This window comes from Eschscholzia californica, unplaced genomic scaffold (genome assembly GCF_041429995.1).
Source record: "Eschscholzia californica isolate CP2 unplaced genomic scaffold, dmEscCali1.0.p SCAF_6, whole genome shotgun sequence".
NCBI classification, from domain to species: Eukaryota; Viridiplantae; Streptophyta; class Magnoliopsida; order Ranunculales; family Papaveraceae; genus Eschscholzia; species Eschscholzia californica.
Genome location: NW_028238483.1, coordinates 25,183,394 through 25,207,266, shown reverse-complemented (window position 1 = coordinate 25,207,266; position 23,873 = coordinate 25,183,394). Strand labels below are relative to the sequence as shown.

The window sequence follows — 23,873 nt, the reverse complement described above, 5'->3', positions numbered from 1 at the left end:
ACCCGCAATGTCTTTATAACTACCTATGGGAGTTTTTTATAACTACCTATGGGAGTTTCGACTAAGGAACGGTTTTAGAGAGAGAGGGAGAAGGAGAGGTAGACATAGGAGAGACAAACGGAGAGGAGAGAACGGGTGGTGGTGGCCGGACATGTGTAAAAGACAAGAACGAAAAAGTTTTGTGACACTTGAAACTTTGAGAAAACTGAAAATTTCCTATTTAAAGTTTTGTAACTCTAATTTTTTTTATTTTAAAGTCATAGATAGGTTTTTATTGTTGCAAATTGTATATAGGTAGTTACTGAGGAAGGCTTTATTTTTTAGCTGTAGTCCTATTATTAGTGTGGATAAGAACGTAGACTAGTTTATGCATAAGAGAGTAAAAGTACAAAAAGTAATGGCCCATTTCTTCTCCCCAATTCCAACCCCACGTTTTTAAGCACCCAATGGGACGAAACGAATATATCCAACGTAATCGAGAAAAGATACACACAGTTTTTTTCAACAAAATATATAGATAGTTAAAAGAAAGAGAAAGTAGAGAGAGAGATAGGAAGTGGATGACCAGAGCCCAGAGGTGAGAGAAAGTTCTGTGGGGTCCAATTCACCACTACCCACCCGGCCACCCCAAATTGGGACGAGGCGTCTCGAGACACAAGCATTAGAGAGCCCAATATCCAGGAAAGAATCCGATTGGATCTTTCCAGCACAGTGAAAACTTGATGGGGAATTAGATATGAGAGAACGAAGTTGGTTTCTCAAGTTCCTTGTAAAGAACAGTTGAATTCTAGGGAAATTCACTGTGGATATTGCAAAGCAATATCTAATTCACGAGTAACGGGGCGCTTTAAGTTTTCTGAACAATGAGTAAAGCTCGTGCCTTTGTTCCATCATCTTTGTCTCTTCATCTACTGCAGGTCCATATCTCTACTCGTTGTTTTGCTGGTTCATAACAAGACCCTAAGAAAGATAAGATATATATTTTATTTTCAGCTCATTGCTCAATTTAATACTGTCCTTTATTTTGTTGTTTTTCTATTACTATTTTGATAACAACTTATTTCTCTAGATTGCATTCAGTCAGGACATTCTCCCATTTTTTGTGTATTTTTCAACCCCATCCCCAAACTCTCGTACCAAACCACCAACGCATGACATGTAGGTAGCTCTCTCAAGATGACCCACTCGCCTCACACCTTACAACTATAACAAAGTTTTGTCGGTAAAAGCATAAGATTTTCATTTCTACTTTGTGTCAACTAAGATATACTTGGTAAAACTTACTTGCTAACCAGCGCGGAACACACACCAAAAGTCCAATACAAGGGGAGAGACGGAGAATAGAAAACAATCGTATCTGGCGCTCACATGCGCTACACTCTTCTCTTTCTTTTTATTCTTTTTCTTCTCCTTCTGTCTGGTCTGCCCACCACAACTTGTTTTCTTTTGTACAAAGACAATTATATTAGGTTTTTCAAGTTGGGTGGAAGATGAGAGTAGCAATATTGTTTGTACTTTGTACTATATATTTATGGTGGATGGGGATAGGAATAGGGATGGGGTCCAATATAGATGGTTCCCTCTTTACCACCATCCATCTTCTGATTCCTTTCTCTATTTCAACACGCCCCTTTACATCCTCCTAGAGCCGCTTTTTTCCCCGGCACCAATCCACCAACAATATACTATGATCCGCCATCCTACATATATGAACTATATTATTTTAAAAAGACACTGTAGAATATATATTAATATACCTAAAATCTTATCCAGTTTCTTTTTTGTTGAAAATCTTATCGAGTTAACTTTCAAATTACTCTTCGATTTTAATACAAATTTGATCTTTTAGGAACTCATTCGACCTCTGTCCAGTAGGACCAATACATCAAAAAACAGGCTCACTGATAGAAAAAAAAAACCTAATTAGCTTGTTCAGGAATATAAAGATAAAAGATCTGAAAGTAAAAGCAGAGACACAAAGATTATTTAACGTGACAAATAACCTAATCAAGTAAACCCTCCTTAATTAGCTTGTTCAGAAATATAAGGAGGGACCCCACCACTTACTTCTTAATTTTATTCAAGTAGACCCTCATTTATGAGTTACCAAATCAAATAAAACGAGAAACAAAAAACTTGCTTGCCTCTTCTTTAAGACTACGTTTCCGTCGTGTCCGTAGGACGCGGCAAATGCCTCTTAGCTAACGCCGTAACATTCTCAATTTTTCGTATAGATTAACATCTTCAATAATAATTGTAGAGAAGAGAGAATTGAAGAGAGAAGAGACAGATAAATACAATCGTATATCCCTGATTGAGGGCAAGTGATTTAGTGGGAACTGAGAAGATTTGTAGGGGAAATCGTGAGAGAAGAAAGTGGGGTAGTTATTTTAGGGATATCCCAAACGTATTTATAATAAATTAATTAACGACACTATTACCCTTCCTTTTGAGTCTATTTACATAAAGAGAGATTTATACAGTCGTTGTATGTGATCTCTATTAAACACCCAACAAAAATGGATGGCTAGACTTATTCCTCCCCTAACCGACTGAGCTGTTTTATTATAATTGATGGTTATGAGTTTGTCGCATCTTGGTTTTGTTTTTAGGGCTTCTAGTTCAGAGCATCTCCAATGCAATACTCAACAAAAATTCAATGAATCCAATGTATCAAGCATGAATTGATACCCTCTTTCCTAGGTGACACTATTAAGATCCTCATTTGAAAAATGCAACACTAAAAAAACTCAACATTTACTTCAAAACTACTCTTTTATTTTTATGTTAATATATAAAAAAAATGATGTAGGTCAATTGAGATACAACAATAAGTGTTGAAATACTCAAAAAAAGAAAATTCAACAATTGAGTTTTCATTTTAATATCTCAACATTTATTGTTGCCACATCATACTGAGATTCAAGTTGAGTGTTAGAGTGGAGAGTGTTTTTTGTTAAAAATTCAAGAGCATCTCCAATGCAAAACTCAATCTTAGAAACTCGAGTGCCACATAGGATTTACTGAGTTTTTCTTAAAAAATCATCTCCAATGCAAAACTCAACTAAGATCTCAAAGATGATGTGTCGAGAGTGGAATAGAGATATCTCAAGAGGACACTCTATTTTCAAAGTGTCTTTTTGAGATATCTCTAATTGTCCAACTCATCAATATTTAAATTTCAACCAATAGAAATCAAGTCTTCGTGTATTTCCAAAATAATTAATAACCATGATACGTAAGTAAAATAAAAGAGTTTATAGTGTTGCATTGGAGACATACAAGAATTAAGGATCTCTATTTTCGACGCCCAAGAGTGAGAAGCTCAATTAGAACTTGACAAATAGGACGAATAGATATTTTTTTGAGTTTTGCATTGGAGATGCTCTAATTCTAGGTGTCAGTTTGAGTTTTTCAAGTCGAATGTTGCATCAGACACGCTCTGAGGGGGAAGTGATGCTCGCTGAAAGGTGATGAAATAATCCTACAATTGAAGAATGCCAAGTTGAGTGATAATAGAATCGATCAAAGAAGAACAAATGATAGTAGTCGATGTCAATTGAACCGTAGTCATGTTGATAATATTAATTTTTAGGTTCCTAACAAACATCTATAAAATATAAAATCCATAATATTAGATGAATAATTCATCTAACATTAACATCTAACATTACGTATATTTGACTTGGAAAGATGTAACAACTAGGTTTATCTATCTAAATAAAATTATGTTTCTGAAAGGTGATATATGTAATCGTGTCTCCAAATTTACTTGGTAATCACTCGAGTTAAGAGCACAAAAAAGGATAATTTTTGGAGACACAAAAATATAATAAGAGCAAATCTAATATAGAGGCTCGAGTTCTCAATTTTGAAAGTCCCTGAATTTTTTTAACTCCAATGTTGGGTTCCGAAATATATATTATGTACATGCATGATGTACATGTGTGAGATTTTGCTTTCAATTTTCAACCATTAAAATATTAGCTCTACAAATTTAAATTCCAATTTTGGAGGGAATTTTGAAATTCGAATTTGACTCAATTTTAGGAAGGAGTGGAATTGAAATTCGAAATTTCTTACTTTTGTTCATCTACATCTTCTCTCTATATTCTATACATTTTTTCTTTAGTTATCTTCAATGAATAATAATTATGAGTTAATGAATATGATCATTCAAGGTGACTTACTTGCTTAAGAAGATGTTGCAATTTTATATGAAATGTGTCAAGCAGAGATGAGGGATCAACCACTGCATACCCGTTATGTTTGTTCGACTTCGGGTCATCGAACTATAAATCATAACAGAGAAGGTGGTTATGAACATAGTTTCCAGATTCGGTCATCTAGAGAGCGAATCCCAATCTGGTTCGATGGTACCCTTTCAGAGTGGGTACGCGAACCAGATCAACAAATCTGGCATACCCATTGCAGGACAAATAAAGCTGAAAAACATGATATTTTTAATAAAACTCAAAGTAATGTTTACAAGAGAAGAAAGTCAGAGAAATCAGAACCTAAAACATATCTTTAAAGCACCAAATTCTTGGTGTCTTCAAAACTAGAGAAGATGTTTTTCTTTATTAGTGATTTGCTTTTTGTCGTTTTGAATTCTGAAATAAATAATTTCGGATTAAAATTTTAAGTTTTACGTCATACTATTATGGGTCTCTCACCCACACACCCGACACAAGCACCAGTCCGGCGACATCAAGGCCGACCCATACAACCCATGCAAACAAGATCTCCTCCATGATCTTAACTAACTTAGATTTGATAAATATCTTTTGTATCTCTAGTTGTACTTATCTTTAATAACCTATATATAGTATCAATTGTAACCCTAAATATACATAGAGAAATATCATTGAGTTTACTCATTTGTTTGTCTTCTCTTCCTCCTTCTCTCTCTGTCGACCGATCACTCTCTCTCTCTCTCCATTTCTCACGGTTCTATCATAATCAAAGTGAGTTCATTCACTTCACATGGTATAAGAGCCACTTTTCTTATTTTTTTTCAATGACAACTCCAAAAGATACCACCTCTGAAACAACTATGCAAGCTCCAAACCGAGTTCTATCTCCTTATGATGTTCATCCTTCCGACTCACCAACTACGGTGATGATAACGCCTCTACTTAGTGGAGATAACTATCCGTCTTGGTCTCGAGGCATGACCAAGGCCTTACGAGCTAAAGACAAGCTCGGCTTTGTCAATGGAACCATTCCAAAACCAACCAATCCAAACGACCTCCACTCGTGGGAACGTTGTAATGATTTGGTGGTTAGTTGGATCACAAATTCCATTGATCCCGATCTCCGTCAATCTGTCCTTTATGATGATGTTGCCTCAGACATATGGAAAAATTTATACGATAGGTTTTATCAAACGAACGCTCCGAAAGTGTTTCAACTTAAAAGAGCGATTTCGTCGCTTAAACAAGAAACTTCCGATGTCTCTTCCTATTTTACTCGTCTTAAGTCTCTTCAAGACGAGTTATTGTCTTTAATGGCTATTGATCCTTGCATTTGTGGTCATGGCAAATCGATCCTTGATCGAACTAATCAGGATCGTGCCATGGAATTCCTCCAAGGTCTTCACGATCGGTTCTCGGCTATTCGAAGCCAGATATTACTTATGGATCCTTTTCCATCACTTTTAAAGATCCACTCTCTTGTTAAACAAGAAGAGATTCAACAAAACATTGTGAACTCTTCCGTAATTGATGTTGAAGCGGCGTCTCTAGCCGTCTGCCATAACAATTCTCGGTTTGGAAACCGAGTGGATTCATTTGACAAACCTCGTCCGAAACGACCTCGTCCATTCTGTGATTTTTGTAAGCTTCATGGTCACCTCCAACAAACTTGTTACAAGTTACATGGTTACCCACCAAAGAACAAAACAGGTCCATTGGCAGCCACGGTTTCTTCTATTGCTCCTGACACAGGGGTGCCTACAGCAACAACTATGTCACTTGATCAATACAAGTATCTATTGACACTCCTGGACCAGAAAAGGAATACCCAAATGTCACTGTCTACAGGCGCCTCCACTATGCAAGACCCGGCGGTCAACATGACAGGTACTTCTTCTCCTTCGTTCGCCACTTGGGTCGTTGACTCGGGGGCGGCTAAAAATATTTGTTCCGATCTTTCTTATTTTTCGTCTTACTCATTGGCTCCCGACAACTATTTTGTTCGTCGTCCCGATGGTACTCGAGTGAGAGTTCACAATATAGGTTCGATTAAATTCACCCCTACATTGTTTCTTCGTAATGTTCTTCATATACCCTCTTTTAAATTTAACCTCATCTCCGTTTCCGAAACTACAAAATCACTTAATTGTGAAGTAATTTTTCGATCTTCTCATTGTGTCTTTCAGGACCTACGGAGAACAAGGACGATTGGACTTGGTGAATGTCATGAAGGACTTTACTTGCTTCGCACGGAACCTAGGATCTTTTCAATTTCTAGTTCTATTAGTAATAATCTTGTTAGTTCTTTTGATTTATGGCATTGGAGGTTAGGTCACCCTTCGGTTTCTCGTTATAAGTATTTTATTTCTCGTATTCCTTGTATGCGTTCTAGTATTATCAATAAAAATAAAGTTCCGTGTGTAATTTGTCCACAATCTAAACAAACCCGATTACCCTTCCCAATTAGCACATCTAAATCTACTCACCCCTTTCAACTTATCCACGCGGATGTGTGGGGACCATTTTCAACTCCCTCCACGTCCGGGTGTCTCTATTTCCTCACCTTAATCGATGATTTTTCTCGATGTACGTGGATATATTTAATGCATAATAAATCAGACACTACAAATTGGATCATTCATTTTTTTAACTATGTAACGACCCAATTCAATAAAAAAATCCACTCTATTTCTTCGGGAAATGGTAATACTCTTTTCCCTCAAATTCAAATATTTCGTTCCGATAATGGAACGGAATTTATGAACAAGGAGCTACAAAATTGGTTTTCCACTCAAGGAATATTACACCAACGTAGTTGCACTTACACTCCGCAACAAAATGGTGTCGTTGAGCGTAAGCACCGACACATTTTGGAAGTTGCTTGATCCCTCCGACTTCAAGCAAGCCTTCCATTATCTTTTTGGGGTGAATGCGTATTAACGGCAATCTACCTAATTAATAAGTTACCAACACCCGTTCTTCATGGTCTTTCTCCACATGAGAAACTACTTGGCTCACCACCTACCTTCTCCCACTTTCGTGTATTTGGTTGTTTGTGTTTTGTACGAACACCAAAACCCATTACCAAAATGGATCCTCGTGCTAATCCGGCAATATTTTTAGGTTACCCACATGGACAAAAAGGTTTCAAATTGTTTGATTTACGTTCCCGCCGAATTATCATTTCTCGTGATGTGGTCTTTCACGAATCCACGTTTCCCATGTCATCTAATTCTTCTATCACACCAGCATTACCACATCCCTTCATCTCTATCGAAGATGATGGCACATTCATCTTCCCACCAGTTGACCCTTCGGCCATACCAGCCACTGGGGTGCCCACAGAATGTTCTTCGTTGGCACGCCCACCTACTGGTGTGCCGATAGTACCTGACCAAACCTCGGGGCCTTCATCACCTGTTGTGCCCTCAGCCACTCTAGCTGACTCAGGCGGATCTTCTACAGGCACCGCAAGCCCGGTCTCCCCTTCACTTCCATCTGATTCTATAGGCACCTCTGCCAATTCTCCACATCATGCTTCCAAACCGATCAGCAACTCGTCTGCGATTTCAATTTCTGACCACTCTTTGGTCAATCCTTACTCAATCCCAGTCACCGAGGGACTAGTCCCAACTCGCCCTTCCAGAATTCGGCGTCCACCTTCCCACTTGGACGATTATATATGTGTCACTCCGAATTTCCCATTCTCTGATTCAAACTCCGATATTCCTTATCCATTATCACATTCTCTTTCCGATAAATTCTTATCTTCGGACCACAAAATCTTTCTTGCTTCAGTCCTTTCGAAAAATGAACCTTCATCATTTTCTCAGGCCTTGAAATTTCCACATTGGAAAGAGGCCATAGCCAAAGAAATTCAGGCTTTGGAATCAAACAACACATGGTCACTTGTTCCTCTTCCTATGAACAAACGTCCCATAGGTTGTAAATGGGTTTATAAAATAAAATTTAAACCCGATGGCTCGATCGAACGTTACAAAGCCCGGCTAGTCGCCAAAGGCTATACGCAAATAGAAGGGCTGGATTATCATGACACGTTCGCCCCAGTCGCTAAATTGGTGACTGTTCGTGTCCTTCTCTCTATTGCAGCCATCAAAAATTGGTCTCTTCATCAATTAGATGTAAATAACGCCTTTCTTCAAGGTGACTTAAATGAGGAAGTATACATGAAATTACCTCCAGGTTATTCCAACAAGGGGGAGACACGTGTTTGTCGCCTTCATAAATCAATATACGGCCTCAAACAAGAATCTAGACAATGATTCTCGAAATTTTCTTCAGTTCTCTTACAAAAAGGATTCAAACAATCCTTATCAGACTATTCCCTTTTTTCTTACTTCAAAGCCGATATTATTATTCATGTACTGGTCTATGTGGACGACATTATAATCACAGGAAATAATGAATCGGCCATTTCAAAGCTCAAATCTTTTCTTGGGGATACGTTTTCTCTTAAAAATCTTGGTTTCCTTAAGTATTTTTTAGGAATAGAGGTTTCCCGCTCTTCTTCAGGTATTTTTCTTTGTCAAAGAAAATATGCGCTTGATATTCTTCAGGATTCGGGTCTCACTGCAGCCCGGCCTTCACCATTTCCCATGGAACAGAAACTCCGTCTCACATCAACGGACGGAATCAATATTCCGGATCCGACTCCATATAGAAGATTGATGGGTCGCTTAATTTATCTTACAGTTACACGACCTGATATCTCGTTTGCGGTCAATAACTTAAGTCAATTTATGCAGCAACCAACCACTGCTCATTTAGAAGCTGCTAACCGTATTCTACGTTACATTAAAGGAACCTTATATCACGGTATTTTTCTCTCTGCAACCAGTTCTCTCCACATTTCTGGCTATTGTGATTCAGATTGGGCTGGTTGTCCTTCCTCCCGTCGATCAACGACAGGATATTTCACGATGCTTGGATCAAGTCCATTATCGTGGAAATCAAAGAAACAACACACTATAGCACGCTCCTCCGCAGAAGCAGAATATCGAGCATTGGCAACCCTTACTTGTGAGTTACAATGACTCAAATATCTCCTTACGGACATCGGAGTTGATCATCCTTCTCCTATGACGGTACACTGTGACAATCGCGCAGCTCTTCACATCGCTGACAATCCGGTATTCCACGAACGGACGAAACACATTGAAATAGATTGTCACCTGGTACGGGAAAAGCTTCAAACAAACCTCATTACAACTAAGTTTACACCGACAACGGATCAACTTGCAGATATATTCACCAAACCTTTAGGAGCTGATGCGTTTTCGAAGATTATTGGCAAGTTGGGCGTTCTTTCTATTTCCGCTCCAACTTTAGGGGGAGTATTATGGGTCTCTCACCCACACACCCGACACAAGCACCAGCCCGGCGACATCAAGGCCGACCCATGCAACCCATACAAACAAGATCTCCTCCATGATCTTAACTAACTTAGATTTGATAAATATCTTTTGTATCTCTAGTTGTACTTATCTTTAATAACCTATATATAGTATCAATTGTAACCCTAAATATACATAGAGAAATATCATTGAGTTTACTCATTTGTTTGTCTTCTCTTCCTCCTTCTCTCTCTGTCGACCGATCACTTTCTCTCTCTCTCCATTTCTCACGGTTCTATCATAATCAAAGTGAGTTCATTCACTTCACACATACATATATATTGCATAAATTTTTCAAATAATTATACCCCTAGCGAATCGGAAACGTCTAATTAACGTACCCCGTATCCTTACCGGAGCATACCACGTTTAGGTAACATTGGTTATGAACAACTTATGCGTGACCGTTTTGACGAGAATCCACTTTATGATGGTGATACATTCTGAAAGCCATGTCGGATGAGACGTATCCTCAATATGGTAGTTGCCCATAATCCCTATTTTGGAACAAACGAAAGACACCTTCGGCCGGAAAGGTTTATCGTCGTGACAAAGATGACTGCATTGTTGAGAATGCTTGCTAATGGCGATCCAACAGACGAATACGTTTGAATCTCTAAGAGAATTTGTATTAATAATCATAAATGTGTTTGTTCTGCAATACTTAAGGGCTCGGAATGAATCTGCTATTTGTAGGCTTTTAGCATTTATTGAAAAACAAGGATTTCTAGGAATGCTCGGGAGTATAGATTGCAAGCATTGGGAGTGGAAAAACTGTCCACCCGCACAGCAGAAACATTATACCGGTCATTGTCGTAGTCCAACAATTGTACTAGAAGTTGTTCCATATTTGACATGCATATTTCGGGTTGCCTGGATCATGTATCAACACCAATGTGCTGGAACACATTCAAATATTCGATGCAATCATGACAGGGTAGCCCTCCATCTGTTAATTTTGAAATTAATGGTAATCTACATAATATGGGTTATTATTTCGCTGATTTACTTTGGAATACCAAATATCGCAACTACTGAAGAATCTTTTGTCGTTACTTTACTTGTGGTTTATTGTATTTCAGTGCATAATGCACTTGAATTTAAAATCTATTTTTGTTTTTCTGGAATTTGAAGTTTTAAAAAAATTCAATAAAAACTAAATAAATAAATAAAAGTAAAATGGGGTGGATACCACAAACTAGCGTTAGAGACTCCAAACAGTAACATAAAAATGATTAGAGCTGAGCTCCCAAATTTAACTTTGGGAGCCCAACCCCCAACATTGGACATGCTCTAGGAGAACACCAAAATTTCAAGACCTTTTATTACAACCTCAGTTCAAATTTGGGAGCCCAGTCCCCAACATTCTACGTGTTCTAAGAGAAAACTAAAACTCAGACTTTTAATTTAAGCCTCATTTCAAATTTGAGGTCCGGTCCCCCCAACGTTGGGCATGCTCTTAAAGAACCCTGAAATTTCGAGACTTTTTATTTAAGCCTGATTTGTTTAAGTTTTTACCTTTTGCCCCACTCTTTAAAGATTATACTTTTTTGTGTAAGTTCAGCTTTTTAAATCAAGTGGAGATTGTTTTCTTTAGGGTTATTTCTGGCCCCCTACTTTGTGACCAGCTTCCCGCCTGGCCCCCTACTTTACGAGAAATACCCATATGGCCCCCTAAAACCGTTAACTTTAACTTTCCGTCACTCTCTCTCCTCCATCTCTTTTTCTCTCTCTGCCATGTCACGCCACCTCATCTATTAGGCCACCTCATCACCTTCTCCGACAAGGTCGCCGGCCGGCCAAATTTCCGGCCGGCGACCTTCAAATTAAATTTTTTTTTTTTTTTTTTTCTCTCCTCTCTCTCTCTCTCTAAGAACTCCGGCGAAGGGTTCCTTCGCCGGAGTTCTTAGAGAGAGAGAGAGGAGAGAGATAAAAAAAAAGTTTTTTTTTTTTTTTTTTAGTTTGAAGGTCGCCGGCCGGAAGTTTGGCCGGCCGGCGACCTCTGCCGGAGAAGGTGATGAGGTGGCCTAATAGATGAGGTGGCGTGACATGGCAGAGAGAGAAAAAGAGATGGAGGAGAGAGAGTGACGGAAAGTTAAAGTTAACAGTTTTAGGGGGCCATATGGGTATTTCTCGTAAAGTAGGGGGCCAGGCGGGAAGCTGGTCACAAAGTAGGGGGTCAGGCGGGAAGCTGGTCACAAAGTAGGGGGCCATTAGGGAAATAACCCTTTTCTTTATGGAATAGGCACCCCACTTTGTCCATTTCTAACACAAAAAAGAATGAAAACATTTTCCCTTCGGAATTCATCACGTAAATACCACCTCCTTTCCCATCCTTGCATCTCTCACCGTTCATTATAATAACATATCATTAATCAACGGCTCCTATTACACCCAAAAAATAAAAAATTTTCCAATAATCGAAAATTTTACAACATCCAAAAGAAAGGTTTTCCCCGGTAGAATTCATTTTCCCGTTCGGTAAAACGGAAATCCTTCCCCGGACCTTTTTGAAAACAAAATCTCTCACCAGATTTCAATCTAACTGGATTAAAAAGGAGAAAAATTAAATCATAATCAAGAAACTAAGAAGAAGCTATAATCAGAGAACTTCGATTCTCAGTAATTTTTAAGAGCTTCTATTTCTGGATCTAAACTTTCTCTCTCTCTAAAACTTTTACAGAAACAGATGAAGAAGTTTTTGTTCTTTAATTTGTCCTTGATGATCTCCTCCACTGTCAATAGTAGTAGTAACCGATTCTTCTGAATTCATCGAAGGTGAACCTAATCGTCGTTTATCCGACCGATTCATAATAATATCAGTACCTGAACTTGTCGTCAAACAAAGATCAAGATCATTTCTACCTTGATTATTAAATCCTTTCCTCTTTCTAATTGATCTTGAATACGGATCATTAATCATGTCCGTACAAATCAGTGATTGAGAATTTGAAACATCATCCGAAGAAGATTGACCTGTTAATAAAACTCCATTAATAGGTTTAAGAGTACCTCCTCTTAGAACAGTTTCCACAGCTTTTTGACATAATTGCCAATTACCAGTCCAAAGAAGACCTACAGCTCCATTAATAGGGTTTACAGTTCGTCCACAAGCTTCAAATAGTAAAGATTGAAACAGAGCTGAAAACAACAAATTAAAACATTCTTATCAGATCAGAATATCAGATCTCATTAGAAATTGACAGAAATCATTATAATTAATTAGGGTTACCAGGTCTGTGATTTAGAGGAACAGAAGAAATGAAAGACATAAGACCGGCACGACCGAAGAATTTGGCTACAAAAACAGTAGCATGACCTTGAGATTCAGGGGTTTCAATCCATTCTAAACAACCTCTAAGAATGCAATTTTCACTACATCCTTTTCTAAGTACTCTACATCCATTACAACTCATTTCTTCTTCTTCTTCTTCTCCTTAATTTGAGATCAATCTTTTAAAGATCATAAAAGAAACAAATTGACAGAAGATCAAAGAAATCTCTTAGGTTTTTAGAGAGAGAAAGTGTAGTAGTAGACTAGTAGTAATAGAGATTAGAGAGAGAAAGAGAAATTGCAGAGAATTCTTGAAGAAGAAGTTGGGAAGGAGAGTAGCTAGATATAGAGGTAGGTTGGAATTGGATGTGATGGAAATAAACTTAACCATGGTTAAAGTGGTTTGAGTTAAGAAGATTGGGTTCCAAAGTCCTGGGCAGGAACGGCTCCGTGTTTCCACGAAAGGTTGGTTGTTCATTTGCTGTTGGTTTTTTAACGTGGATATTTACTTACAAAGTGACCTTTCATTTTATTTAAGTGCCCCTTCCGTACTATCGTTTTAGATCTAATTTTATTTTGGACCCTAAGTATGACCAACCCGTCAAAATGACCATCTATGTCTTCGTATTCAACTCCTCTATATCTCTTCATCCTCTCACTTTCCCCCCCATCATAGAAAAAACTCCTTTGAAACCATATTCATCTAGTTTACGAATGGTCTAGTTTAGGGAAGAAGACTTTGAGTGGTTTGGATTTTGATCTCAAAATCAAATTTTGCCGAGTCGAATTAATATTGATCAACCTTAACTAGTCAAGAAGTCAACCGATTGACTTGGGCGGCACGTGTTGGATCTCTGAGTATGCATAATCGAGATTCTGACGAAACCAAAATACAAGTGGACCAAATGAACCCTGTCACTTGAGCCCTAACAGGGGAGGTCAGCATCAATTTCTCCTAAGCACCTTAAGTTCATTCATGACTTGAAAGTAATCAAAACGATGGATCCGAGTCAGCTCTTTAAACCTGAGCACTAGAAACAGGAGGTCTGCAATAGTATGCTCGACACGTCGAGCTCTGCCCCCGAGAAAAATGTCGGGTACGCGGAAGACCAAATAGCACCAAATATCTGCTTGTCTTATCTCGAGATACGATCATATCCGCTATGATAAAAAAGAATCGTCGCGATTCTCCACTATCGTGCAAGCCTATATAAACAACACAAATTTGTCCTGAAAAATTCTGATCTTTACCATTTGATTATTGACTTACAACCTACAACACTAAGTTTAATCTTGTCGAATATAGAGTCTTCACTCGCCAAACTAACCAATAGGAGTGGCATACCTTAGTTACTATTTCTTATTCAACTAAAGTCAAAGTAACTAAGTGGCAGTTCATTTGGTTCGATTGGGTCCGCGTTTGCTTGATTTAGCGTTGTTGAGCCATATAAGCAATTCCAAAATATTACATTTATTACATAATTTGATTTAAATTAATTTCATGTAGAATCCATATAAGCATGGTCAAATTGCATGTTTAAATCTTTCGACATAGAATAGATAATTTTTTTATATGGACTTACGAGTCATTACATCATCATATGACACTGATACATCATGAATATATTGCATCGTGAGTTGAATTAGCCCAATTGATAAGTGCATCTATCCGCAATGCGGAGGTCCCAGGTTCGATCTCATAGAAGTGTAAATCTAAAATATTGAACTTGAGTATAAATTAACTAGTTTTTATGGGTTTTAGACCATTTAATTTCGTCTGGTTTTTAGACCATTTAATTTCGTCGGACTTTTGGCCAGTAATAATTCAGCAATTATCGTGCTTATCACATTTATCGATGTACCAATGCTTTTGTAGCCAATAATAAAGAAAGACATTTTGGGTTTTAAGGACCATATAAAGACCCTTAAGGTCATCTTATGGGGCATGAGAACCCATTTATTCCTACATCTACCTTATTTATACTCCAGTTTTATAAATTATGGATTTTCACTTCCACGAGAATCGAACTTAGTACTTCCCTTATCCAGAGTGAGTGTCCAACCACCATATAAAGTGATGATTGACACAACAAATAGATGTCATCCTATACACAATCACGTGACAATTTTACTTCTTACCAACTTATTTTATCACAATCTTACATAATATAAGACGACAGGGCCGGCCCTCGGCCTAGACGATCCAGACGGTCGCCTAGGACCCCCAAATTTAGAGGCCTCCAATTTATAAAACATTATATATATTGATAGTGTTGTTATATTATTATATTATGCACTTATGTGTCAAATTTGTTTGGGTAGTAGAGTTGGTAGAGTAGTTGATCCTTGAAACCTAAGGTCAAGGGTTCGACTCCTATAACTTACACTGAAATTAGGTTTAAAAGAAAAAAAGTCATAACATTTAATTAACTACTCATGCAAGTCTAAAAGGCACATTAAATCTTCAATTAAATATATATTTTTATAATTTAGTTTTTTCCCTAATTTCTCTTCAATCTCACATTTCTATTTCATTTTCTAGAATCTCCACAAGGGTTTATCACACATTTATACCTGAAGAATCATTTCAAGTCAACTACTTTTTGCATATTGTTGATCAATCTATTTCATATATTAAATTTATGTTTGAACAATTTCAAGTATATGCCAAACATTTTTTGTTTTTAATTGATTTAAAGAAGTTAGATAATGAGAGTTTAAAGGTCACCAATTTAGAAAGCTTTCATAAGGATGAACAACACGTCGACATTGATGAAGATGATTTGCATTCTGAACAGAAAGTTTTAAAGAGGGTTTTGCCAGACAATGTTAAAAGACCAATTGAAGTGTTAGAATATTTGAAATTGATGGAAGGATGTCCGAATGCGTGAATCGCTTATAGAATTCTTTTGACCATTCCGGTTACTCTGTGGCTTCTGTTGAGAGAAGTTTTTCACGGTTGAAGTTAATCAAGTCTTACTTGCGATCTACCATCTCTCAAGAAAGAGTAAATGTATTAGCTTTGTTATCTATTGAACATGAATTAGCTGGGAATATTGACTACACAAATCCGATTAGTGATTTTGCATTGAAAAATGCAAGAAGAGCGGTGTTTAAGTAGTATTTATTACATGCATAAATTTAATAACTACTATAAATTTTATAAAAAATGTCAAATTGTATATTTTTTCGATTTACTGTGTAGGGGTCCCCGTCGATACGTTCGCCTAGGGCCCCCCGAAAGTCAGGGCTGGTACTGTAAGTTGGTTCCCTTTGGTCAGTTTTCAAATAAGTCGACGACAACAGACCAAACCTACTTGACTTGGTTTAGTTTAGCCAACAAATCATCAATTTAATTTGGTTGGGATGGTTTTTCTCCACCAAAAACTAACCAAGGAATTCATATTTCTCCCAATTCTCGATTTTGCCATACGCCTACTTTGGAGTCCTTCATCCCCATAAACCACAAACATTTTCTTCTTAAGGTTATAAAGTGTAATAGGCCTGCGCTGTTTGGGATGAGAAAGTTATGAGCATGAGCTATAAACGTGCGCTCAAATTTAGTAAGAGTCGAAATTTTTAAGTGGACTTGTGAAACTTTCGTCAAGAACAAAACTCCATACTCGTAGTGTAAGGGTTTGGGTCTAAAACTGCAGAATATTGATAATCTGCTAAGGCTTAAGACTTTACAACGAGGACGCTCATCTCCAAGGATGGAGATGTAATAGTCTCACATCATTTGGGATAACATTAGGAGTTGCCCGAGCTATAGATGCGTACTCTAGCTTAAAAACTATCATGGCTTTTTGGTTGAGCTTTGAAATCTTTCCAAAGATCAAAATCCCGTCTGTTGCACACGAGACTGCTATAAAAAACTGGAACAATATCAATAACTGTTATGGCTTGGGACGCTGCATGTACTGACTACCGTATGTTTTTTTTGGTTGAAAGCATGTGTTGTTATTCCTAGCATTTTTTTTTACATATTTATCAAAATCATACATAATTGTCCCTCTCCTCAATACACTCATATAGTTGACACTCCCCTAAAAGACATAGAAAGAACTCTCAAGGCCATCTTAAGAGACCTTGAAGTCTTAAGTCTATGTAGACTTCATCTACTCTATTAAGTGCTTCCATTATATATATATATATATTAATCTTTTCACAAAACGTAGTGATGACATGATGGGGGACCATCTTGTGGTATGGGGCAGGCAACCTAATCAGGGTCTCTGTTGTTTCACTTTAGGATGCAACCATATTAGGTAATAGGTATCAAAGGAATATTTTCTATTTATGAGTTTGATATAGTCTAGCATAACTCTACAAGTAGAGGGCTTTCACTTCTTGTTATTTCGCATATTAGATATATGAATTAAATCATTGGTTGTTTTTATGTCTTTCCGTAGTGCAATTTCTCCGTATTTATGTTTTTTTTGTTGAACTGTGAAATATTATTAAGTAACCGAAGTACCATTACAATACGTAGTAACTAAAAAGTACGGTACATTAGTCCAAATCTTAGATCTATTCTTCTTGCGGGTCCATTTAGCTAGTTTGTTTGCCTGGATATTTAGCATTCTCTTGGCATCGCTGAATTTGACGCTTTCAAGACGGTTCCTGATTTCTTTGATTCTTATAATGTGGATCATCGATTGCCATTGAATTTTATGTCTTGGGTTTTTCAGGTGCTTGATGAGGTTGATATTATAGCTTTGATCAATTATTGTGTTGTGTTGGTTTTCCTCTGCCCAGGTAAGCGCCTAGAGAATAGCAACTGTCTCACTTTCTTCACTGTTTCTAGCTCGAGTCGATGTTACCTTTGCTTCCATGAATTTTGAATGATCATTGTGAACTAAAAGTCTGGTATCGACATTAGAGTTAATATTTGTAAAAGATGCATCAACATTAATTTTCAAGTAAGGTGACATCGGGGGTTGCCATTTTTCCACCCGACTGGAAGCCCGTTGTATTATAGCTTTGCTGGTTTTAGAAAAAGCCAAAATCAATTTTATAACTGCACTAGTGTTATTGATTGTATGCTGAAAACAATGATCACATCGAGTTTTCCATATATGCCATAGGATAGTAGCGAAATAAATATTGTTAGATGTATAACTGTTTTCATTCTGATCCTGCCATGAAAAAATCCAATCGATTAACGAAGTAATGTTAGACGAAAGTATATTAAAATAAAACCTAATATTTTTCGCTAATGATCAATGTAAAAGTGCATGTTTTATGGTTTCTGTATCCGTGCAATTCGGGCATGCAAGATTGTTATCTATTTACTTACCGCTTCACTCCCTGACTGGGAGTGCTTTAGTGCAAATTTTCCAGATAAAAAGTTGCATTCTTGGGATAGTAGGAATAGACCAAATAAAATTCCATTTAAACGACTGAGGTGGTTGAGGAGGGTGCATATTATTGTTGATATTTTTTTTGTTGAAAGATTATTGTTGATACTCAAGTGTTTTTACATTATGTTAAAATTTGAAGTAGTTCTGAAATAGTCTCGATATTTTATATTTTGGACAATACACTGTTAAGTTTAGCTATCTAACTAGTTGTTTTTCGGTGGCAATTAGGCCATCTAAAATTTCATAACTCTATCCAAATATATTTCCATCTTCACCATCATCTCTAAAAAGATACAATTCTTAAATATTTTTCACAATTGCGGTTTCTTGTTCTAAATCTTCAACATATGTGCACTCATTGGCCTTTTATGTCTTGCTAGCCGTCTTTCTAAATGTGTCAAAAGAAGATGTAAACAATCGACAATTAAGTGGCGGGCAACCTTGTTGATGAGGCTGGAGTTGCCAAGATTTAGATGGAATAAAAATTCAAAACATGAGCTCCGAGAAAAGTCTGGTACTGGGATATCCAAGAAAAACTAATATATTTGGTTCGAGGACTAGTGAAAAGCGCCTATTAGTTGTTGCAATATCAATAGCACTAGTAATCCAAAAATGATCAAATGGACAAATAAGAGAGGTCCCAAAATCTTCATCAAAAAAAAAAAAAAAAAAAAAAAGAGAGGTCCCAAAATTTATGGAGGAAAAAGTAATTTTATAGTAGCCTCACAATGTGGACCAATTTATACTTTTGCTTATCATTGATGATGTATTGTCCTTATCTATTAAAAGGAACGAATTGCATATCTAGTTGTAAACGATAATTTCATAAAGGATGTCCCTGTGAACTAGTAGGTGGAATATTTTATTTTATTTTGTTGAAAGAACTAGTAGGTGGAATAGGGTTGTGTAACATCAAACATCTACTCTATTTTTAAGAAAAATGTCTTTTGTTTTCCTGGGTTTATTAAGATCAATGATTTGAGACCATCTAAGAAGAAATCTAAATCCTTCATCAAAAAAAAAAAAGGAAGAAATCTAAATTGGTCCATTATAAATTAATTCCACCTTGTTTTAAAGTTACAATGTTCAAAGAAAATCCCTAATTGCCGAAAAATGCAGTCCAAATTAGCTTTTGTGGCTTTCCTAAAAGATTGTGAACGAATAGTTTACTATTAATTATGTACACAAGTATCACTTTAGACCATCTCTAATGCAAACTTAAATATAGTATCTCAAATAGTCTTGTTGTTAAGTCTAGAGTGTCTCATATTTAGTCATATAATCAATTTGGTTAAGTTCTCCAATACAAAACTTTAAAACTCAAGTTTTGTTGCAACGTACCATAAACCAATTTCATAGTTAAAATATTAATTCAAATGTTAGATTTTCTTCAATTTTACGCGAAAAAACTAGTAATTTTTTGTCTACCTCTAATGTAACAATTAAGATAAGAAGCTTCAATATGGCTGGTTAAGAATTTATGGCTAAAACAAGGTGATGTTTTTTATAGTTAATTACAAGTCTTGAGGAAATTGTAAAAGTAATTACGAGATCTATTTGTCTCTAACCTTCGCCCTTGTCTTGAGGAATAACACATGGTTTACTGATTGATACAAAAAGTAGGATTTAAAAGAAAAATTTAGAAAAGAGAGTAGAGGTCATTTTAAATGCACTCACCATTACTGCTATATGCACTCCCATCAAAAGTATTTTTTGTTCAAATTAGAATAGATGTCAGTGTCCTTCATCAAAAAAAAAAAAAAAAATAGATGTCAGTGCATATAACAAAAATGGCAAATGTATTTAACAGTTCTCTATTTCGGGAAAATTTATGGAATAGATAACGACAGACGCCAAGCGGCACAAATAGCGGGCCTACCGCAGACCAAAAGCCAATGAGGCGGGTTCCCATTGGACATTCGTGTGGAGAGAGAAATGGCCCGTCCATTGGATCCGCTACGTCGGCTTTTGGCATGTACTCTTTTGAGGCCGTTTAGCATGGTTGATATATAATTAGGTCATAAAGATCATCGAGTGCTGAAATAGGAGAAAAAAATTGGTAAACTAATAGAGAGTTGGCAACTCATAACATTTAAATGTTTCTGCAAGAGTAACTTTTTTACCATTATGTAGAAAAAGCCCTTGGAGTTGCTCTTACTAAGCCACATAGAGTTGGGTGACTTGGGTCTAATAAATTAGGAGTGCCAATAGACTTTTGTCAGGTATGGAAGTTCTTTCGTGGGCCTAGCACTCTTAGGTTTTCAGCCTTATATACACACTGTTTTTGTTTAGGGAAATTTTAAATGCACTCACCGTTTGTGTTATATACACTCACATCTAAGGTAACTTTTGTTGAAGTCAAAGGACCCATTTCCTCTCTCTCTCTCTCTCTCTCTCTCTCTCTCTCTCTCTCTCTCTCTCACAGATCTGAGTTTTTTTTTCCGGCGAAGGGTCCTCCTTCGCTGGAACCCTTTTACCTTTCTTTAGTAGTTTGTTATCCCTCCAGGACCCTTCGCTGGAACCCTTTTACCTTTCATTAGTAGTTTGTTATCCCTCCATAAATAGGTTCTTGGGTCCCAGGTCGGTGTGGTAGTCGTTGTGTTCTTGATGAGGTGGTGGTTAGATTTATGGTTTATGATGGTGGCGAAGGATTGAACGGAAGGAAGGGTGGTCTGCTTGGCGTGGTATGGTGGTAGCGGGGATTGAACGAAAGTGATAGTGATGGTTTGAGTTGCTGGTTTTGTGGTGGTGGTGCATTGAATAAAAGAGATGGTGGTGGCTTGAGTTAGGGTTCTTGGTGGTTTTCCAGTGGTTTTGTGGTATGATATGGTGGTGGGTTTCAATGGGGATGGTGGAAGTCTGTTTTTGTGGTATGCTATATTGATGGTTTTGTGGTTTGGATCATGGTGGTTTGCGGTAGTGACGATGGTTTTTCTCGTAATGACGACGGCTCTTCAGTGGCGGCGACACTTTCCCGTTAATGGCGGCGGTGGTTCTCTCGGCTTGGGGCACCTTTAATCTTTGTACAATAACTTTGTCGACCTTTAGGGTCTTTTCATTCTCGATCTCGAAGATCTTTTTCTTTGTTCAACCTTTAGGGTTTTTTCTTTTTAGTTGTGTCTTCTTATTCCTTTCCCTTCATGGGGCACTTTACGTTCGAAAGTTCTGCGAAAAACTTTACTTCGCAGAACTTTACTTATGTAACTCTCATTTAGTTCTTAGAGGAATTAACAATCGAATACCATGTAATGATGTGGATCAATTCACTTATGAATGTAATTCTGGTTTTAAGCAAAAAAACAAAAAGGAGATGCGAGTGTGGCAGGTAAAAATGGTAAGTGTATATAACATTTCTCTTTTTGTTATATACACCTACCTCTCCTTTTAACTTGAGCAAAAAATACATTTGATGAGTGTAGATAACAAAAAATGATAAGTGCATTTAACATTTCCCATTCTCTTCTCCTTCCTTCAAACTCATTCCTAATGGAGAGTTCTGAAGGCGCTTCCTCCTGTTTTTGGCTACGGGGGAAGGAGAAGATTTCAACCCTAGTTTCTCAAACCACATCGACACATATATTACCATTCCACCAAAGTGAGTTCAACTTAGAGCATCTCTAATGCAAAACTCATAAAAATCTCTATTCATCCCATGTGTAGTGTTCCAATTGAGATTCTCACTTCTAGGTGGCCTTAATAGAGACTCAATTTTTTTTTTTTTTTTGTCCCCAATGCAAAACTCTTAAACTTATCTTATTTACTTATGTGGCATAGTTATTTTTGTCAATAAATAATTAGTTATTTTAGAAAATATAGAAGACTCGATTTCTATTGGTTAAAAATCAAATATTGATGAATTGGACAATTAAAGATATCTCAAGAGGACACTCTGGAAATAGAGTATCCTCTTGAGATATCTCTATTCCACCCTCGACATGTCATCTTAGAGATCCAAATAGAGCGTTGCATTGGAGAGGAGTTTTAAAAAAAAACTCTAAAAATCCTAGGTGGCACTCAGAGTTTCTAAGATTGAGTGTTGCATTGGAGATGCTCTAATCTTTTACAAAATACTTTGGCCAACGCTTTGGGGAAAGCAAAATAGTTTCCGGGGTGTAAAGACTTGGTCAAAAATTGATCAATTTTGTTTGACAATTTTATTTAGGGGAAAGCAAAATAACTTCTCCACCTCAGCTCCCTCTCTCTCCACCTCACTTCTCTTTCTCCACCTCATCTTCTCTCTCCCCACCACTCTCTCTCTTCTTCGACAAGATCGGCGGCCGGAAAATATTCCGGCCGGCCACCATTAAAAAAAATAAAAAAATTTCACTCTCTTTCCTCCTCTCTCTCTCTCTAACAAATTTTTTTTTTTTTTTTTTTTTTTTTTTCTTCTCTCTCTCTCTAGAACAATTTCTAGAGAGAGAGAGAGAGATCTGTTGAAGGTCCCGAACAGGACCTTCAACAGATCTGTTGAAGGCCCGTTCGGGACCTTCAACCTGATCTGTTGAAGGTCCTGTTCGGGACCTTCAACCAGATCTGTTGAAGGTCCCGAACAGGACCTTCAACAGATCTGTTGAAGGTCCGTTCGGGACCTTCAACATATCTGATGAAGGTCCCGAACGGACCTTCAACCGATCTGTTGAAGGTCCTGTTCGGGACCTTCAACAGATCTTCTCTCTCTCTAGATTTGTTCTAGAGAGAGAGAGAAGGAAAAAAAAAAAAAAAAAAAAAAAAAAAAAAAAAAAAAAAATTGTTAGAGAGAGAGAGAGAGGAGGGAAAGAGAGTGAAATTTTTTTATTTTTTTTTAATGGGCGCCGGCCGGAATATTTTCCGGCCGGCGATCTTGTCGGAGAAGAGAGAGAGGTGAGGTGGTGAGAGAGAGGTGAGGTGGAGAGAGAGAGAGGTGAGGTGGAGAGAGAGTGAGGTGAGGTGGAGTGTTTTTTTTTATTTCCCCTTAAAATTTATTTCCCCGGAAAATTTCTAAAATTTTACATATTCCCTTTAAAATTTCACACCCCGGAAACTATTTAGCTTTCCCCAAAGCGCTGGCCAATACTTTTTAACTGCAATTTCGGAAGTGTGTACAAAATCTTAATTACTCATTTCAAATTTCACTAACTAATTATTACGCCTCTTTCATTTTGAAGCCAACTATGAAATAGATCTATCTAGCAAATCCAGCGGACTAAATGAAATTTATCACCATGAAATTTCATCTCACATTTTTCACCGTCCAATTGAAAGTTCAAAGACTATGTGAATTGTTTTCTATGTGGAAATTAAATTTTAAGAACCAAGAGATTCATCATAACTTTGTACTCATTACTTACTTTCTAAAAAGCATATCAAAAGAAGAATTGACTGAAGATCTTAAACTATATCAACAAAAAAGAAAAAAAAAAAAGCTTAAACAAGAGAAAAGTAATAAAACAAACTGGATTCCAAGACTTTGGACCAAAAACATTTTTAGGGTAAAGGCAATCATACAATATCATCATAAAAAAATATGAAATTCATACAGAATCATTACATGGCTGCACAACACTACATTACTCCTTAGCTTTTCTTATTTACTTTTAAAAGGCTGTGAGCCTGCAAATGCAATAGGAATAATAGAGAGACAAAGAAG

At 37.0% G+C, this 23,873-nt stretch overlaps 2 protein-coding genes and 1 long non-coding RNA gene across 3 annotated transcripts; 1 reads left to right on the top strand and 2 right to left on the bottom strand.

The window, feature by feature from the left end:
• Positions 1 to 981: 981 nt before the first annotated feature.
• LOC147532845 (uncharacterized) lies at positions 982 to 10,784 on the bottom strand. Its single transcript, XR_015228343.1, has 2 exons — positions 9,885 to 10,784; positions 982 to 4,658 (listed from the first exon to the last, which is right to left on the bottom strand). It is a non-coding gene; the product is annotated as an uncharacterized LOC147532845 (long non-coding RNA).
• On the top strand, positions 5,021 to 6,417 carry LOC147532846 (uncharacterized). Its single transcript, XM_086646913.1, has 2 exons — positions 5,021 to 6,083; positions 6,383 to 6,417. Exons 1-2 carry the CDS (start codon positions 5,021 to 5,023, stop codon positions 6,415 to 6,417), a joined length of 1,098 nt encoding a protein of 365 aa, XP_086503039.1.
• Positions 10,785 to 11,961: 1,177 nt separating the features above from the next.
• On the bottom strand, positions 11,962 to 13,360 carry LOC147532844 (LOB domain-containing protein 37-like). The gene is made up of 2 exons (XM_086650836.1): positions 12,843 to 13,360; positions 11,962 to 12,751 (listed from the first exon to the last, which is right to left on the bottom strand). The coding sequence occupies exons 1-2, from the start codon at positions 13,024 to 13,026 to the stop codon at positions 12,288 to 12,290; spliced, it is 648 nt and encodes a 215-aa protein (XP_086506962.1). The 5' UTR covers positions 13,027 to 13,360; the 3' UTR covers positions 11,962 to 12,287.
• Positions 13,361 to 23,873: the final 10,513 nt, after the last annotated feature.

Coding starts and splice junctions, on each gene's coding strand:
- LOC147532846 (XM_086646913.1), top strand. CDS start 5,021: ATGACAACTCCAAAAGATACCACCTCTGAAACAACTATGCAAGCTCCA. Junction 6,084..6,382: donor CCCGGCGGTCAACATGACAG/GTACTTCTTCTC, acceptor TGTGTCTTTCAG/GACCTACGGAGAACAAGGAC.
- LOC147532844 (XM_086650836.1), bottom strand. CDS start 13,026: ATGAGTTGTAATGGATGTAGAGTACTTAGAAAAGGATGTAGTGAAAAT. Junction 12,752..12,842: donor TCCTCTAAATCACAGACCTG/GTAACCCTAATT, acceptor TGTTGTTTTCAG/CTCTGTTTCAATCTTTACTA.